The sequence below is a fragment of the Octopus sinensis genome, linkage group LG9, assembly GCF_006345805.1.
Source record: "Octopus sinensis linkage group LG9, ASM634580v1, whole genome shotgun sequence".
NCBI lineage: Eukaryota > Metazoa > Mollusca > Cephalopoda > Octopoda > Octopodidae > Octopus > Octopus sinensis.
In genome coordinates, this window is record NC_043005.1 from 74008240 (window position 1) to 74027870 (window position 19631).

General features: G+C 40.6%; 1 protein-coding gene across 1 annotated transcript in view; it reads right to left on the reverse strand.

Annotated features, from left to right (window-relative positions):
- Positions 1-298: 298 nt before the first annotated feature.
- Positions 299-19631, reverse strand: part of LOC115215445 (mucin-2) — an 86855-nt gene continuing 67522 nt past the window's right edge. Inside the window, exons 27-37 of the mRNA XM_036506031.1 lie at positions 12758-13094; positions 12024-12625; positions 11272-11725; positions 10704-11234; positions 10129-10547; positions 9911-9946; positions 9242-9874; positions 8874-8957; positions 5957-6259; positions 3213-3419; positions 299-512 (exon numbers count right to left, since the gene is read on the reverse strand). Coding sequence (XP_036361924.1) covers positions 430-512; positions 3213-3419; positions 5957-6259; positions 8874-8957; positions 9242-9874; positions 9911-9946; positions 10129-10547; positions 10704-11234; positions 11272-11725; positions 12024-12625; positions 12758-13094 — 3689 coding nt within the window. The 3' untranslated portion in view covers positions 299-429. The remainder of the gene's footprint in view (positions 513-3212; positions 3420-5956; positions 6260-8873; positions 8958-9241; positions 9875-9910; positions 9947-10128; positions 10548-10703; positions 11235-11271; positions 11726-12023; positions 12626-12757; positions 13095-19631) is intronic.

Below are 19631 nucleotides of genomic sequence, written 5' to 3' on the forward strand. Positions count from 1 at the left end.
GTAGTAAAGAAATATATAATACATAGCTACCTCTACTTGAACGGGCATGGACAGACAACCGTCATAAAGTTGGGAAAATATAATAACGGTTTCAAATCTTGGCATAAGACCAGCTTTTAAGGAAGGCAGGTACTTGATTACATCGGCTCTGAAAGGATGAGAGGTAAAGTCTATCTCGACGGCATTTGAACTCAGAATGAAAACTGCAAGAAATGCCGCTAAAATTTTTGTCCAACCCACTAACGATTCTAGCTGCTCACCATCTTAGAAAGATTTAATAACAAACAATAGGAGAATATGAAGAGAATGCAAATATTTATTAATTATTTACTTAAATCAACATGTTACAAATATAATTTTTCCGTTAAAAATATAGATTCTTCTGACAATATTGTGTTCACGTTAGTACAGCTGTGTTGTTGTTGACCTCTACATAGGTTCACTTCCGGTGCAAACATTGCAAGCACAGGAAACAATGCGACTGAAGTTATGTCGGTGAGTTTTGCCATTTGCTATTGAAAAAGGAAAAAAACAAAAACGAGATAAATACATTTGTAGAAAATGAAAAAGGTAAACATGGCATCGAGCTAAGAAGCTTGCTTCCCAACCACATGGTTCTGGTTTCAATTTCACTGTATGATACCTTGGGTGATTTGTGAGTATGTAAGGCATGCAACCGATTGGACACAAGAACGACAACTGCAAATCATTATTGTTGCCTTTTGGTAAAGAAATAGCTTCATACAAGAAGAATATGTTTGTTTATGATTAAATGATAGATAATGAATAAAGCTAGAACCAGGTCTAAAATCTAAGGCACCAAAGAACCTTTATTTAATGTGTTCCCCAGTGTTATCACAGATTATGCAACAGATAGAAAACCAGGGGTTTCTAACTGCACGAAATTAGATTTTCATTTTCATTTACATCAGTGGTTCTTAAGTGAGATTCATATGGCCCTTGGGGTCCCATATAAGATTTTGTTGTTAAAATTTACTTATACTTCTACAAAACACAAAATATTTAAATTATTAATTATTTTTTATACAATTTCTAATAATATTTAATTATAAAAATATGATAATAAGATTTTTTAAATATATTAAATGGCTATGGAGGCCCAGTAGAGTAAAAAAAGAATCAATGGGATCCATAGGTAAAACAATGGTTGAGAACCACTGATTTACATGGAACATAGAATTCAATAGTCAGTAACAAAATTGCTTCCTGTTTCTGGTAGATTTTACAATAATTAATGATAGACATTTGGAATAGAGATAAGCTCCCAATCAGGTAGAAACATGATCCAGTTTTGATTCATTCTTCGAATCATTTCATTTCAAAATCACTGCTAATACTTTTGGAAAGGCCATTGGGTAACAAAACATATACCTTCTTCTCCAATTTAATATCCTGAGCCAATTTTGACTGAAATCAATAATTGAAATGCTGGATAGATCTATACATTGCTCACTTAGCACAAACTTTAAATATTTATTTTTATAAATGGATTGTATATTAAATTGTATATGGCTTTCAGGTCCTTTCAGATTCAGGTGTGAATCTGTCAGTGCTTCAATTTAGTTATGCTAATATTCAATTGAAGTCTAATCTGCTTACTTAAAAAGAGGAAACTAAGTGCTGATGCCTTTTCTAATGTGATATGAAAAGTGAAACAAAAAATATTATTTGCCTATGTGGTTAAGAAACTTGCTTCCCAACCATGTGATCCCAAGTTCAATCCAACTGCACAACACCTCAGGCAAGTGTCCTCTACTATGGTCCCAGGCCAATTAAAACTTTGTAAGTGAATTTGATAGATGGAAACTGAAGAAAGTTCTTTGTATATGTCTATCCTGCATGATGTGGTAATGAGGCAATAACCAGGGTTATAATTATCCCCTCAATTTATATATATGGATGTATGCATGTATTGTGTCATCCCATAAATAATGCATCTTTTTTTTTCAATCGCATGAACTAAAAGTCAGACAGGGGACAGGATAAACTATCTGGATCAACTTGCTATAAAAGCAGGTAGTAATTTTACTTTATGCTTATTCTTAGTGCAAGTTCTGAAGAGTGCAGTTCAATTTTAACAGTTATTTTTTCAAAGCTATAATGGAAGTGACAAAGGAGCATATTCGGCATATTTTGCTTTATGAGTTCAATGAAGGCAACAACACAATGGAAAGTGCAAGGAATATTAATGCAGTACATGGGGATCGGACAATAAGCATAAGCCAGTGTCAACAGTGGTTCCAGAAATTCCAAGCCAGGAACTACAGCCTAGAAAACAAGCCTCATCTTGGAAGATCTGCAGAGCTCAACAAAGACATCCTGCAAACCCTGGTCAAAATCCCATCGTAAGTGTTGAGGAACTAACAGAGAAACTTGGATTTGGTCATTCAACCATTCATCAATACCTGCATGGCATCAGTAAAGTCAGCAAATTAGGTTAATGGGTTCCTCACAAATTTTCCAAGTCTAATCACATGGCCACATACAGTGAGGATGATATTCCAAAGGCTGGAGCAGTTTGAATGGGAAATGATGCCCCACCCACCATATTCACTGGACATTGCCTCATCTGATTACAATTTACTTCAGTCTTCAAAATCATTTGGACAGAAAAAATATGAATTCTGTAGACGAGGTCAGAACAGTACTGGAGGAATATTTTCTGTCACGAACAAGTGAATTTTGGAAGAGGGGCCTTGCAAGTCTACCAGATAGATGGAAGAACTTTGTAGAAAATGAAGGAGAGTATATTTTAGATTACAAAGAACTCTGTTTATCTTAATTTTGAAAGATAAAAGAAATATTAAAAAAGGCATTATTTATGGGCTCACCCAATATATGTGAGTGTTTGTGTGTACCCTTGTCTTGACATCACATGATTGTAAAGGAGCATCATTATCATACTAGTGATGGTGTTTGTTTCTAGTCTTCTGTGAGGAAATAGTACCTCACATGGAAACAGTGGAGGGTTGGTAACAGGGAGAGCATCCTGCTGTAGAAAGCCTGCAATAACAGATTCCATCTGACCCAAGCAAGCATAGACAAGTGGATGTTAAACAATGGTGATGATAATGGTGGTGGTGATGATGATGGTGGTGGTGTTGATAGTGATGATGGTGATGGTGATGATGATGATGGTGGTGGTGAGGAGGAGGAGGCTGTTTTCATTCGATAAACCCAAATATACGTACCGCACGTCACCATCACAGAGTCTTGTCTAACTTCAGCAGGAGCACAGCAGCGACATACACTCTGTATGTTACCATCTTCCCTGGTGCGAGCATAAGAGTTACAAGATCCACGACATTCCATAACCTTAACTGGATGGATAGCTTCACAACCCATAACTTTTAGTGTGATATTTACAGCAAATGGCTGGCACTGGTCTTTTGGAGCCTCTGCAAACAGAATAAGAACATCATGGATTAATAAGTGATTAATGATGAGGCAAATGTAAATTAGAGATATATTTTTAGCCAAAATATTCTATTAATATAATTAGGCATAGCTGTGTGGTTAAGGGGGTTGATTTGCCACTACATCATTTGGGATTTAGTCCCACTATACAGCATCATGGACAAGTGTCTTCTACTATAACCCCAGGCCAATAAATGAGTTGTGAATGAATTTAGTGTACAACAGTCTGTCGTGTGTGTGTGTATGTGTGTCTATATCTGTCTTTGTGTATGTCTGTATATGACTTTGTCTCTGTGTTCCTCCCCACCCATCTCTTGACAACCAGGGTTGGCTTATATCCCTGTAACTTAGCAGCCCAACAAGAGAAAATGATAGAATACCAGACTTAGAAATAAGTAGTGGAGTAGATTTGTTTGACTATAAACCTTCGAGGCAGTGCCCCAGCATGGCCACAGTCCAATGACTGAAACAAGTAAAGAGTAAATGATAATAAGAAAGGAAATAACATTTTAAGACATGTCAATGCTCAAGATTTGTAAGACAGACTAACATATTTATTTGTGGATATTGCTCTGAAAGTAATAACATGAATGATATTTGATCTCGTATCAAGTCAATAATAAATTCCAATCCTTATATAATACTACAGGTAGTGTGGTGATCAAAACTTAGATACATTTGTTGGCAGATATCAGCATAGATCAGCAAACAACCGTTTGCTGAAGTTATATACAAGAACATCAACTCTTGTTAGATCAATTAGTTTGGAGGTGTTTTTGACTGATGAGACACAATGATGTTGAAACACCAAGTGCCCTAGAATCCTTTGTGCTAATGAATCAAGTGTATTTTGATCACGTATTCATCATAAAAGAGAAGTTGTCCTCCAGTGATGTAGAATATTGTTGTGATTTTAAATTTGATTACGTGATTTTGATTGTCTCGATTGCTGTTGTATGCCTGCACTGCGACTGCGCGAAGTTCTGTTCTGTTTGCAGACGACATGTTCAGCATTGATTTTAGTTAGTCGAGAATGTAGAAACATGCTGCATAAAAATGTTATTGCGTTGAAGTTTGGTTTTGCTTACAACTTAACAATCTTTGTTTGTATTGCATATTGCTGTATTTTCAGTCGATTAAAACCTTTTAAACTTTGGGTTTATAACACACAGCAGCAATTAACATGTTCATGTTTGAATCTACCGGAACATAATAAAGAATGAATATGTACGACATTGTCCTCATTCTCGCTGTTCACTGTGTATATCATGATATATTGTTAGTTGGCAAATATCAGCATGAATCAGTGAACATCAGCCCTTGTTAGATTCATAAGTCTGGTGGATGTTTTTGGCCAATGAGACAAAATGATGTGAAAACACTGGCAATCCTAAAATTGCTTGTTCTAATGAAGAAAGTATATTATTAACATATAATATTAATAATAATAATGAAATTATTGTATACAGTGCTCAGGTGCACCACAACTTATCAAAAGTGCGTATAAAGTATATGCAGTAATGTACAAATGTCTGGAAAGCAAACAGTGTATGAGTCAGATACGTGCTTGTGTGTGTATGGAGGGGAGAAGATCAGGTGTAGTGTTGGCGAATCTCAGGAAGCATGGAAGTTTTGAAGGATGCAGTGCTCCGACAACTAACAACTGATGCTGGCAGTTTGCTTCATGCTTCAGCAACTCTTAGTGTGAAAAAATGTTTCCGAAAGTCATGGGAGCTGTGCTGTTTTCTGACTTTGTAAATATGTCCACAGGTGTTAGACAGATGGAGTTTGAAAAGGTGCTCAGAATTATTATTTGTAAGATGGTTAATAATTTTATGGGTGTCTGCCAAGTCAGCTGCCAGACGTTGGAGTTTCAATGTATCCATGTCCAGGGAAGTAAGGCGTACATCCAAAGTAGTTGTTCTCCAGTGATAAAACAACAGTGATCATCATATTCATATCCAAATCTACAGGACATATAGAAAGTAAATATACAGGTCATTTGTTCCTTTAGTTTCAGTCGTATCCCACTAGTGGTATTTTGTATTTCCTCACTTAATCATCAATTTCCAAAAAATAAACCCATTTCCAACTATATTCACAATGAAATTATTATCCTTCATATTAATCAAGTTCCATAATCAATGTGTAAGCCCCAAATTTTGTTTGCTAATACTTGTCAATGCCTTAACATGACAGTACCCTAATCTCAAGCTATTTCTGTATTTTTGATATGCTACATCAATTACTTCTTAACCCTTTCGTTACCAACCCAGCTGAAACTGGCTCTGACTCTGTAGTACAAATGTCTTGTTTTCATAAGTTCTGAATTAAAATCTTCCACCAAGCCTTAGTCACAATTTATGTTCCTAACACTAGCTTAATGTTGACTAAGTTATTTTACTAAATTCTTTGTTAGATTTTAAATTAATTGAAAGTAACAAAGAGTATCTCAAAATAAATATAGTAAGGAAAGGGTTAATGAGCTCCTGAGTAAATTACAGATTATTTAACTTACCTGTTGAAGGTACAACAGTACTTTCAGTAGAGCTAGGTGTGGCTGTTGTGACTTTTGTAGCATTGCTAGTTACTGATGTTTCTGTGGATGACGGTGCTGTAGATGTTTGACTAGTAGTTGTTCCAGGTGTTGTCTCGGGTGATGTCTCAGGTGACGTCTGAGGTGATGTCTCAGGTGATGTTTTCTGAGAAACGGAGGGACTGGATGTAATTGTACTAGATTTGGTCACACCTTGAGTTGTCAAAGCTGATGTTGAAATGTGAGATGTCCCAGAAATTGTTGTGGGTTTACTTGTTGTCTTAGCTGAAAATTAAAACACATTTGTCTTCCTAAGTAACATGCTGTCTTTTGAATTTAACAATTGTCCACATATTGAGGCTGTGGACAATATAACTGAATTGCATAAATATAATTTTCTCCTCAAATAAACTAGAAAAAACTGAAGTTGCATGAGTTAATATAGGATACCATACTCCCTGTTAATGCTTTTATTGCCACATTTCTGCTGAAACATACTGTGTTTGTCACAGTTAATTGTTAAAATGATCAAGAATTTAATAAAATAATTTTGTCATTATGAAGCTAGTGTTTAGAATATAAATTACAATATTTCCCAACATACAAGTTATGAGAGGGTACCAAAAGAAACCAGAATTCTGAAATATTATTTTATTCACTTAGTTTTACACGTTTACACTTTTCTCGCCTTGAAAGTATTCCCCATTTGAAGCAATGCAATGGTCCAGCTGTGTTTTCCATTACTCAAAGCAATGCTGGAACTCTTGTGAAGTGATGCCTTTTAATGCCTCCATCGTTTTTTCTTCACCTCTTCCACATCTGCAAATTCTTATTTCTTTATTGCCCACAAGGGGCTAGACATAGAGGGGACAAACAAGGACAGACAAAGGGATTAAGTCGATTACATTGACCCCAGTGCATAACTGGTACTTAATTTATCAATCCCAGAAGGATGAAAGGCAAAGTCAACCTTGGCAGAATTTGAACTCAGAACGTAATGGCAGACGAAATATTGCTAAGCATTTCGCACGGCATGCTAACATTTCTGCCAGCTCGCAAATTTACGACACACATTCAGTTGTGACTGCTTTTGATATTCAGTGAGCAAGCGAGGCACAAATTTTGCTACAATTCTTTTCATTCGCAATTCCTTGCTAAAAATTCATTGGCAGGGGCTCCAACACACACCAGTCATATCAACAAGTTCATACATTATTCAATGACTATCCTCCAAGACCAGTCCATGAATTTTCAGATTTTCATTCCTTTGGGAGGTTGACAGTCACCATGAACAAGTTTGGTCCTCAAGCAAGAAGTAACCATTCCTGAAGTGGGAAAACCATTCATAAACTTGTGTTTTGCTCATGGTAGTGGCCTTGTAAGTAAGTTGTTTGAATCATGACAACTGTTTTGGCTGCTGTTTTCTTTAGCAGAAAACAAAATTTCATGGAAGCACACTGTTGGGGACCCTCTCATATAGTGTAAACAAGTGTAAACATTCAAACATTGCCATTATCATTCCAAATTCTGTGCATTTCACATGGAATTTTTGATCCTCCAAATTTGTCCTGGATGTACCAATTTTGGCTGTAAATTTTCATCTGAAAACTTGTATGCCAGAAAATACAGTAACCTAAATCTTTGATGAACGGTTTTAATTCAGATTATTTTAAATCAGGAAGTTTGCATCACAGAATCAAGAGCAATTTCAGGAAGGGCGGCATTAAATGAATTAAAGGATTTAAAGTTCATACCTTTAATGACCAGGGACCATTCCATCTTACTGAAAATAGCCATCATTCTTCATTCTAAATTCTAAATTGATTTATACTTTCTATGAATTTTATTCTATAAACTCCTTTATATTTTGATAGGGTATTTAGAAAAGATGTTGGACCTCACAGAAGGGATGACAGGGAACCAAGACTTCTGGCAGTCTGCTGTGCTTCAGAAGACACATCAAGCTAAGTAAATAAGTGGTTGTCTTTGCATACAGGCATGTCCCCTTCATCCCTCTTCAGGTGGGTGTTCCTAATCTAGCAGGCTCATGGGTACCAATGCCACGTAAAAAGCACCCATGCTGTTGCTGCATAAGAGCACCCAATACTCTGTAAAGTGGTTGGTGTTAGGAAAGGCATCCAGCCATAGAAACCATGCCAAAACAGATGACTGGAGTCCAGGCAGCTCTCCAGCTCCTGGCAAACTGTCCAACCCATGCCAGCACGGAAAGCAGACATTAAATGATGATGATATTAAATAGTTGAGGCTAGCCTAATATAGCAGGAGTGTTAAAGTGTCAAACATTTGCTAGACGTGCATACAACATTTCTCATCGTTGTTCATACAATTTTTGATCATTATGATCATAAGTTTGATGGTGAGTCACTGAAGAATACACTAAGCATTTACTGTTATTTGATATAACAGTATAACAGAAGGCGGCGAGCAGGCAGAAACATTAGCGCACCGGGTGAAATGCGTAGTGGTATTTCGTCTGCCACTATGTTCTGAGTTCAAATTCCGCCGAGGTTGACTTTGCTTTTCATCCTTTTGGGGTCGATTAAATAAGTACCAGTTACACACTGGGATCGATATAATCGACTTAATCCGTTGTCTGTCCTTGTTTGTCCTCTCTGTGTTTAGCCCCTTGTGGGTAGTAAAGAAATAGGTATTTTGTCTGTCGTTACATTCTAAGTTCAAATTCCGCCGAGGTCGACTTTGCCTTTCATCCTTTCGGGGTCGATTAAATAAGTACCAGTTATGCACTGGGATCGATGTAATCAACTTAATCCCTTTGTCTGTCCTTGTTTGTCCTCTCTGTGTTTAGCCCCTTGTGGGTAGTAAAGAAATAGGTATTATTTGATATGACAGTAAAATATATTAGCTATGTGACACTTACCAGTGATCGTTGTGCTTCCTGATAATGTTGTTGGGCCTGTAGTTGATATCTTTTCACTTGTTGACGATGCTGTTCCAACCGTCACTGTAAAGTAATTGACATGAAAATAAATGTTAAACCTCTTTAAGAGTCAGTGTTTATCTTGAACTTCTGTGAAATTAGGTCAAGAATAACCATCAAAATTTCGCAAAAAAAAAAAATGCTAAGCAAAGGGATAACTTTCAGTTACATAGTTGGCCTAGGATATTCGCAACTTAGGGCAAAACAATTACCCAGTGCTAATTATATTGTTCTAATTTACCTGACGTTATTTAAACCCTATAAACTATTAAAGGAGTTTGTAAGTGTAAGATCTTATGACTAAATACCTGGTGTTGTTGGCTGTGGTGTCTCGACAGTCGGAGGAGAGGAAGCAATCTCAGTTGCATTCGCCGTTGTTGATGATGGTCCACTTGTTGTCGTGGTTGTTGGAGGTGAGGCTGTGGATGGTGCTGCTGTTGATGATGCTGGGGGAACGCCGGTTGTCGTACTTATTGGTGTTGCTGACGAAGATGACAGAGTTGAAACCACAGGAGTAACAGTTGTTGAGGCAGAAGTACTGCTCACTAATGTTGTTGTTGCTGATGGTACAACAGTTGTAGCTGAGGTCAAAGCAGTTGCAGCAGATGTTCTTGCAGAAAACACAGCTGTTGTGGTTGCTGAAGGTGTAGTAGCAGTAGTTGTAGCTGGTGATGCAGCTGTTGTGGTTGCTGAAGGTGCAGCAGTTGTTGTTCCTGATGGTGCAGCTGTTGTGGTAGCTGACGGTGCAGCAGTTGTTGTTCCTGATGGTGCAGCTGTTGTGCCAGCAGTTGTGGTACCTGATGGTGCAGCAGTTGTGGTTCCTGATGCTGCAGCTGTTGTGGCAGCGGTTGTGGTAGCTGATGGTGCAGCTGTTGTGGTTCCTGATGGTACAGCTGTTGTGGAAGCAGTTGTGGTAGCTGATGGTGCAGCAGTTGTTGTTCCTGATGGTGCAGCTGTTGTGCCAGCAGTTGTGGTACCTGATGGTGCAGCAGTTGTGGTTCCTGATGCTGCAGCTGTTGTGGCAGCGGTTGTGGTAGCTGATGGTGCAGCAGTTATGTTCCTGATGGTGCAGCTGTTGTGGCAGCGGTTGTGGTAGCTGATGGTGCAGCAGTTGTTGTTCCTGATGGTGCAGCTGTTGTACCAGCAGTTGTGGTAGCTGATGGTGCAGCAGTTGTTGTTCCTGATGGTGCAGCAGTTGTTGTTCCTGATGGTGCAGCTGTTGTGGCAGCAGTTGTGGTAGCTGATGGTGCAGCAGTTGTTGTTCCTGATGGTGCAGCTGTTGTGACAGCAGTTGTGGTAGCTGATGGTGCAGCAGTTGTTGTTCCTGATGGTGCAGTTGTTGTGGCAGCAGTTGTGGTAGCTGATGGTGCAGCAGTTGTGGTTCCTGTTGGTGCAGCTATTGTGGTAGCTGACGGTGCAGCGGTTGGGGTTCCTGATGGTACAGCTGTTGTGGCAGCAGTTGTGGTTCCTGATGGTGCAGCAGTTGTGGTTCCTGATGGTGCAGCAGTTGTTCCTGATGGTGCAGTTGTTGTGCCAGCGGTTGTTGTTCCTGATGGTGCAGCGGTTGTGACAGCAGTTGTGGTAGCTGATGTTGCAGCTGTTGTGGTTCCTGATGTTGCAGGTGCTGTGCCAGCAGTTGTTCTTGCAGATAGTGCAGCAGTTGTTGTTCCTGATGGTGCAGCTGTTGTGCCAGCAGTTGTGGTAGCTGATGGTGCAGCAGTTGTTGTTCCTGATGGTGCAGCTGTTGTGCCAGCAGTTGTGGTCGCTGATGGTGCAGTTGTTGTGCCAGCAGTTGTGGTAGCTGATGGTGCAGCAGTTGTGGTTCCTGATGGTGCAGCTGTTGTGGTTCCTGATGTTGCAGCTGTTGTGGCAGCAGTTGTGGTTCCTGATGGTGCAGCTGTTGTGCCAGCAGTTGTTGTTCCTGATGGTGCAGCTGTTGTGCCAGCAGTTGTGGTAGCTGATGGTGCAGCAGTTGTGGTTCCTGATGGTGCAGCTGTTGTGCCAGCAGTTGTTGTTCCTGATGGTGCAGCTGTTGTGGCAGTAGTTGTGGTCGCTGATGGTGCAGCAGTTGTTGTTCCTGATGGTGCAGTTGTTGTGCCAGCAGTTGTGGTAACTGATGGTGCAGCAGTTGTGGTTCCTGATGGTGCAGCTGTTGTTGCAGCAGTTGTTGTTCCTGATGGTGCAGCTGTTGTGGCAGCAGTTGTGGTCGCTGATGATGCAGCAGTTGTTGTTCCTGATGGTGCAGTTGTTGTGCCAGCAGTTGTGGTAGCTGATGGTGCAGCAGTTGTGGTTCCTGATGGTGCAGTTGTTGCCAGCAGTTGTGGTAGCTGATGATGCAACAGTTGTGGTTCCTGATGGTGCAGCTGTTGTTGTTCCTGATGGTGCAGCTGTTGTGGCAGCAGTTGTGGTCGCTGATGGTGTAGCAGTTGTGGTTCCTGATGGTGCAGCTGTTGTGGCAGCAGTTGTGGTCGCTGATGGTGCAGCAGTTGTGGTTCCTGATGGTGCAGTTGTTGTGCCAGCAGTTGTGGTAGCTGATGGTGCAGCAGTTGTGGTTCCTGATGTTGCAGCTGTTGTTGTTCCTGATGGTGCAGCTGTTGTGGCAGCAGTTGTGGTCGCTGATGGTGCAGCAGTTGTTGTTCCTGATGGTGCAGTTGTTGTGCCAGCAGTTGTGGTAGCTGATGGTGCAGCAGTTGTGGTTCCTGATGGTGCAGCTGTTGTTGCAGCAGTTGTTCCTGATGGTGCAGCTGTTGTGGCAGCAGTTGTGGTCGCTGATGGTGCAGCAGTTGTTGTTCCTGATGGTGCAGTGTTGTGCCAGCAGTTGTGGTAGCTGATGTGCAGCAGTTTTGTGGTCTTGTATGGTGTTGCAGTTGTTGTGCCAGCAGTTGTGGTTCCTGATGGTGCAGCTGTTGTTGCAGCAGTTGTTCCTGATGGTGCAGCTGTTGTGGCAGCAGTTGTGGTCGCTGATGGTGCAGCAGTTGTGGTTCTGATGGTGCAGCTGTTGGGCAGCAGTTGTGGTCGCTGATGGTTGGTGCAGTTCCCTGTGGTAGCTGGTGTCCGTGGTGCCAGGTGCTATGGATCAGCTTGTGGTTCCTGATGGTGCAGTTGTTGTGCCAGCAGTTGTGGTAGCTGATGGTGCAGCAGTTGTGGTTCCTGATGTTGCAGCTGTTGTTGTTCCTGATGGTGCAGCTGTTGTGGCAGCAGTTGTGGTCGCTGATGGTGCAGCAGTTGTTGTTCCTGATGGTGCAGTTGTTGTGCCAGCAGTTGTGGTAGCTGATGGTGCAACAGTTGTGGTTCCTGATGGTGCAGCTGTTGTTGCAGCAGTTGTGGTTCCTGATGGTGCAGCTGTTGTGGCAGCGGTTGTGGTGGCTGATGGTGCAGCAGTTGTTGTTCCTGATGGTGCAGTTGTTGTGCCAGCAGTTGTGGTAGCTGATGGTGCAGCAGTTGTGGTTCCTGATGGTGCAGCTGTTGTTGCAGCAGTTGTGGTTCCTGATGGTGCAGCTGTTGTGGCAGCGGTTGTGGTGGCTGATGGTGCAGCAGTTGTTGTTCCTGATGGTGCAGTTGTGCCAGCAGTTGTGGTAGCTGATGGTGCAGCAGTTGTGGTTCCTGATGTTGCAGCTGTTGTTGTTCCTGATGGTGCAGCTGTTGTGCCAGCAGTTGTGGTCGCTGATGGTGCAGCAGTTGTGGTTCCTGATGTTGCAGCTGTTGTTGTTCCTGATGGTGCAGTTGTTGTGCCAGCAGTTGTGGTTCCTGATGGTGCAGCTGTTGTGGCAGCAGTTGTGGCAGCAGTTGTGGTCGCTGATGGTGCAGCAGTTGTTGTTCCTGATGGTGCAATTGTTGTGCCAGCAGTTGTGGTAGCTGATGGTGCAGCAGTTGTGGTCGCTGATGGTGCAGCAGTTGTTGTTCCTGGTGGTGCAGCGGTTGTGGTCGCTGATGGTGCAGCAGTTGTTCCTGATGGTGCAGCTGTTGTGGCAGCAGTTGTTGTAGCTGATGGTGCAGCTGTCGTGCCAGCAGTTGTTGTTCCTGATGGTGCAGTGGTTGTGGTTCCTGATGTTGCAGGTGCTGTGCCAGCAGTTGTTCTTTCAGATAGTGCAGCAGTTGTTGTTCCTGATGGTGCAGCTGTTGTCGCAGCAGTTGTGGTAGCTGATGGTGCAGCTGTTGTGGTTCCTGATGGTACAGCTGTTGTGGAAGCAGTTGTGGTAGCTGATGGTGCAGCAGTCGTGGTTCCTGATGGTACAGCTGTTGTGGTAGCTGATGGTGCAGTTGTTGTGGAAGCAGTTGTAGTAGCTGATGGTGCAGCAGTTGTTGTTCCTGATGTTGCAGCTGTTGTGGTAGCTGATGGTGCAACGGTTGTTGTTCCTGATGGTGCAGCTGTTATTCCTGCAGTTGTGGTAGCTGATGGTGCAGCAGTCGTGGTTCCTGATGGCGCAGCTGTTGTGCCGGCAGTTGTGGTAGCTGATGGTGCAACAGTTGTGGTTCCTGTGGTGCAGCTGTTGTAGTTGCAGATGGAGCAGCTGTAGATACAGTTGTAGTAGCTGTTGTAGTTACAGATGATGCAGATATAGTTGCAGCTGTTGTCATTGCAGAATGTGCAGTTGTCGTAGTTCCTGGTGGTGCAGCAGTTGTGGTTCCTGATGGTACAGCTGTAGTTGCAGTTGTTGTCATTGTTGATGTTGCAGCAGTTGTGGTTCTAGATGGTGCAGCAGTTGTAGTTCCTGCTGTTGCAGCTGTAGTTACAGCTGGTGTAGTTGCTGATGATGCAGCTGTTGTACTTCCTAATGGTGCAGCAGTTGTGGTTCCTGTTATTGCAGCTGTTGAGGAAGCAGTTGTGGTAGCTGATGGTACAACTGTTGTGGCAGCAGTTGTGGTAGCTGATGGTGCAGCAGTCGTAGTTCCTGATGGTACAGCTGTTGTGGCAGCAGTTGTGGTTCCTGATGGTGCAGCAGTTGTGGTTCCTGATGGTGTAGCTGTTGTGCCAGCGGTTGTGGTAGCTGATGGTGCAGCAGTTGTGGTTCCTGATGGTGCAGCTGTTGTGGCAGCAGTTGTGGTTCCTGATGGTGCAGCTGTTGTGCCAGCAGTTGTGGTAGCGGATGGTGCAGCTGTTGTGGTAGCTGAAGGTGCAGCAGTTGTGGTAGCTGATGTTGCAGCAGTTGTTGTTCTTGATGTTGCAGCCGCTGTTGTTGTTGCTGATGGTGCAGCAGTTGTGGTTCCTGATGGTACACCAGTAGTTGTCATAGCTGTTGTGGTTGCTGATGGTGCAGCTGTTGTGGTTCCTGTAGTTGCAGCTGTTGTGGTTGCTGATGGTGCAGCTGTTGTGGTTCCTGTAGTTGCAGCTGTTGTGGTTGCTGATGGTGCAGGTGTTGTTGTTCCTGATGGCACAGCTGTAGATGCAACTGTTGTGGTTGCTGATGGTGCAACAGTTGTTGAAGATCTTGCAGTAGAACTTCTAGTAACAGCTGTTGTCTTTGCTGAGGGTGCAGCCGTACTTGCGATACCAGTTGTTTCAGATGATGCACCTGTTGTAATTGGTGTTGCAGTTGTTATCGCTGTAGAAGCTGATGTTATTTTTGTTGGTGCACCAGTCGTGGTTGATGGTGTTGCTGTTGATGGTGCAGTACTTCTTTCAGTTGGAGCCAATGTTGCCGTTGTTTCACCAGAAGGTGCAGGTGTTGATGCACTTGAAGTGGTTGATGTTGCAGTTGTTCTTGATATCACAGTGGTCGTTGGAGCCATCGTTTCTGTTGTCTCACCAACAGATGTTGGTGCAATGGTTGTGGTTGTTGGGACAGTAGGTCTTGATGTTGAAACTGTCAATACACAAATAGTATGAAGTTACATATATATATATATAAATTAAATTAGAGATAAAACCACTATTAGGCAACTCAGTATATCCCTATAAGTTTGGATATACTCCCTAATATTATGATATATATATATACACTTATATAGGTAGATAGTAATATATATATATAATATATATATATATATATATATATATATACATATATATATATATATATATATATATATACATATATATATATATATATATATATATATATAGACAGACAGACACACAGACAGACAGATAGATAGATCGTAGTGGCATTGTCAGTTACAACGACGAGGATTCCAGTTGATCTAATCAATGGAACAGCCTGTTCAGGAAATTAATGTGCAAGTGGCTGAACACTCCACAAACACGTGTACACTTAACGTGGTTCTCGGGGAGATTCAGCATGACACAGAGTGTGACAAGGTTGGCCCTCTGAAATACAGGTACAACAGAAACAGGAAGAAAGAGTGAGAGAAAATTGTGGTGAAAGAGTACAGCAGGGTTCTCCACCAACCCCTGCCAGAGCTTCGTGGAGCTTTAGGTGTTTTTGCTCAATAAACATTCACAATGCCCAGTCTGGGAATCAAAACTGCGAACCTATGACTGCGAGTCCACTGCCCTAACCACTGGCCCATTGCGCCTCCACAATGGATGGATGGCTGGCTGGATGGCTAGGATGCTGGCTGGCTGGCTGGATGGATGGATGGATGGATGGATAGATAGATAGATTGATAGTCAAATTATATATATTATATATTATATATATAGCATATTGTATGTATATATATATATATATATCGATATAAATATATATACACGTATATATAACACATATATATTACACATACTTATATTATGCAAACATAATATACATAAATATATGCTTGTTTTATTATCAATGGTCATCAAAAACAAATTATAATTGTTTCACCAGTGTTTGAATTTAGAATGATGGATAATGAGAAAGCTCAATTAGTTTTAATGTAGTTCATCTTGGACACATTGGTTCCTAACAACTAAATGAGAGTAGAAGAGATGTTAACATGACATATTTCCATTTGCCAACCTGCTTAGAGCTAAAAGCAAAAATAATTTGCTTCCAAAGGTTCAAATATCATGCCTGGACATCAATAGGAGAGGCTATGTGGCAAGTAGCTTGCTTACGAACCACATGGTTCCGGGTTCAGTCCCACTGCATGGCACCTTGAGCAAGTGTCTTCTACTATAGCCTCGGGCTGACCAAAGCCTTGTGAGTGGATTTGGTAGATGGAAACTGAAAGAAGCCCGTCGTATATATATATATATATTATATATATATATATATGTATATATTTATATGTATGTGTGTGTATATGTTTGTGTGTCTGTGTTTGTCCCCCCAACATCGCTTGACAACTGATGCTGGTGTGTTTACGTCCCCGTAACTTAGCAGTTCGGCAAAAGAGACCGATGGAATAAGTACTAGGCTTACAAAGAATAACTCTTGGGGTCGATTTGTTTGACCAAAGGCGGTGCTCCAGCATGGCCACAGTCACATGACTGAAACAAGTAAAAGAGTAAAAGAGATGTAAGTAACAGTTGCTGAACATTGCCAGATGAAGCTTAATGCTTTGTTTCCTTTTCCTACTGAACATTAAAGATATATTCTGTATGAGCTAAAATGAATATCAATATGCATGTTTATCTGTATGTCATTGCCAGTGTTAAGAAAGTTAAATGGTTTCAAAATCATCATCATTTAACGTCTGTTGTCCATGCTGGCATGGGTTGGATTGTTTGACCAAGGCTGGCAAGCTGGAAGGCTGCGCCAGACTTGGCATGGTTTGTACAACTGGAAATAATTAGACTCTTATCTACCTCTTTGCGACAATCTTAAACCTCTTAATTTATCGAAATATTTGTAATAACAGGAATGTTGTTTGTTCCTTCTCGAGCCATGCCTGGCTCATAAGGACTGGTTTCCCGGTTTCCTTGGCGTATAGGTTCCCCACCTGGATGGGATGCCAGTCCGTCACAGGTGAGCTGCTAATTGCAGGAGGAAAGAGTGAGAGAAAGTTGTGGCGAAAGAGTCAGCAGAAGTTCGCCATTACCTTCTGCCGGAGCCGCGTGGGGCTTAGGTGTTTCACTCATAAACACACACATCGCCTGTTCTGAGATTCGAACCCGCGATCACTCGACTGCGAGTCCGCTACTCTGACCACTAGGCCATGTGCCTCCACATAACAGGAATGCCCTATGAAGGTTCAAAACTTACCCTTTGTTGCAGGACTAGTAGGAGGAGGAACAGTTCCAGTAACTGAAAAAACAAAAACATTCACCTTTTAGTAAAATTCTATTAACCTCTAATTCTGTTACTGACAGAATTATATATCAAATCAGATCAAGAGGGTGTCTTGTTATCAACAGTAGGACTAGTAACATATAAGCTGGGTGAGTTATGATGGGGAGAGTTTACGAAAAAAACAAAAGACGAAGACAGGTGGTGTACAAAACAAACAGATGTATTAGTATAACGCTCAGGAATAGAAAGTCTTTTATGTTTCGAGCCTATGCTCTTCTACAGAAAGGGACACAGAAAAAACAAGGAGAGAAACAAGGAGAGGAAAAATGTGTGTACTGGCTAACGATACCCCAAACATGAATGGCTTGTACTTCTAGTTACAAATAGTGAAGACAAGAATAGGAATTAATATTTACAACCGGTAAAACACTAGGTTTAGCTATATATTTCATAAAAAACATTGTTTTTCAATGTCTTTGGTTATACTTGTCCAGTGATGCAACCACTGTGTCAGTATAGTTCCAATAACAATGGTGACAATGGCATGTCTGAGCAACAGAGTGCAGAAGAATATCATGGCTTATTTTTATTCAAACACACTGATAAATTGTTCTTGTTTGCCCAATGTTTACATCATCATCATCATCATCGTCGTTTAACATCCGCTTTCCATGCTAGCATGGGTTGGACAATTTGACTGAGGGCTGTTGAACCAGATGGCTGCACCAGGCTCCAAACTTGATCTGGCAGAGTTTCTACAGCTGGATGCCATTCCTAATGCCAACCACTGCGAGAGTGCAGTGGGTGCTTTTACGTGCCACTGGCACGGGGACCAGTCAGGCAGTACTGGCAACAACCTCGCTCGAATCTTTTTACACATGCCACTGGCACAGGTGCCATTAAGGTGATGCTGGTAACAATCACACTCGAATGGTGCCTTTTATGTGCCACTGGCACGGAAGCCAGTTAGCCACTCTGGCAACGATCACGCTCGGATGATGCTCTTTGCACCCCACTAGCACGGATACCAGTCATCGAATTTGATTTTGATTTGAATTTCACTTGTCTCAACAGGTCTTCGCAAGCAGAGTTTAGTGTCCAAAGAAGAAAAAGGTACGCATAAGTGGGCTGGTTACGCCCCTAGCATAGCCCAAACATGTCATTAATTATGACTAACAAGTTGTGCATTAAAACATTTCATATAAACCTTTCTGCCACTTTATATTTTTGATAATAAATTCATTAGCTGTATCTTTGTGACTGTGGAATATTGGTAATTTCACTATAATTGTAGGCATAACTTTTACCAATAGTAGCATCAGGGGTTAAAATTATGTTCACGATACATACATCAGGAAAAATCAAAATCATTTTGTAGCATATTTGAAAATAATTGTAATAAAATATCTAATATACAGGTGCAAGCAAGACTTAGTAAACCCATAATAAATTCATGTGTGTAAATATCACACTAATGATCACTTTAAAATAAATATTGAATATTATATGTTTTATATTTCAATCTTATTCATCTAAAGCATTACATCATGCTTCAATCAATTATTAATTACTTCATATACAATATCTATAATTAACAGTCAATATAATCATTCTTACCTTCTGAAATATTAAAGCAAGCCTTCACCTGCAACCAGACAAAATAGTCTTCTGGTACACCTCCTTCTACAATTCCTTGAGATTCCAAAATAATCTTCACAGCTGTTGCTTTTGGATAATTACTCAATATAAGGGGTCCTGTAATGTTGGTACCTCCCAGTGTCTTCTGGAATTCATTAGAGCCAGGTGTTTGCACAAGAATTGTTACCTTACCGACACTACCCCACATGTCAACTTCAAGTAGTTCAACTCCTTCAGGTTTATCTGTCAATTTTATAGTAACACTTGGTTTTGGTTCAGAAGGTGATTTTGGTACTGGAACCTGCCAACCAGACGAGTCTGGTCTGATATTAGTTACAGGATGGTCTGGTGTATCAGGAGTTGATGATATGAAGGAATCAGGAATGATATTTATATCATTCATACCTTCTCTGACCACACAAGGTACTGGAAAGAAAACAAACCAATATAAATTGTAACGTTATCAATTGTACAAATCCATATATAACATTAGGATAAACATTACTTAAATTTTATTTAGTTTAAATTAAGATATATTAAATAAATTTCAAATTATGAATTCAGATAAATAAATTATATCAATCTATATTAACTATATATCTCAATTACATAATTATAAATGTAATGATGTTTATTCCTAATGAAACAGCTGTAGAAATTAATTAGATTATGATCTATCAAATATTGGGATAGACATTACTTAAAATTAATTTACTTTAAACTGATATATATTAAATGAAATTCAAATTATGAATTTACATTAATAAATTATATTAATTTATATTGACTAAATATCTTAATTACATAATTTAAAATCAATGATGCTTATTCCTCAAGAAACAGCTGTAGAAATTAATTACATTATGATGCATAAATAAAATTTATGCCATTCTGCTTTCTATTCTAAATATATGTAAGCCCTTGGTTGATTTTTAACTGATTA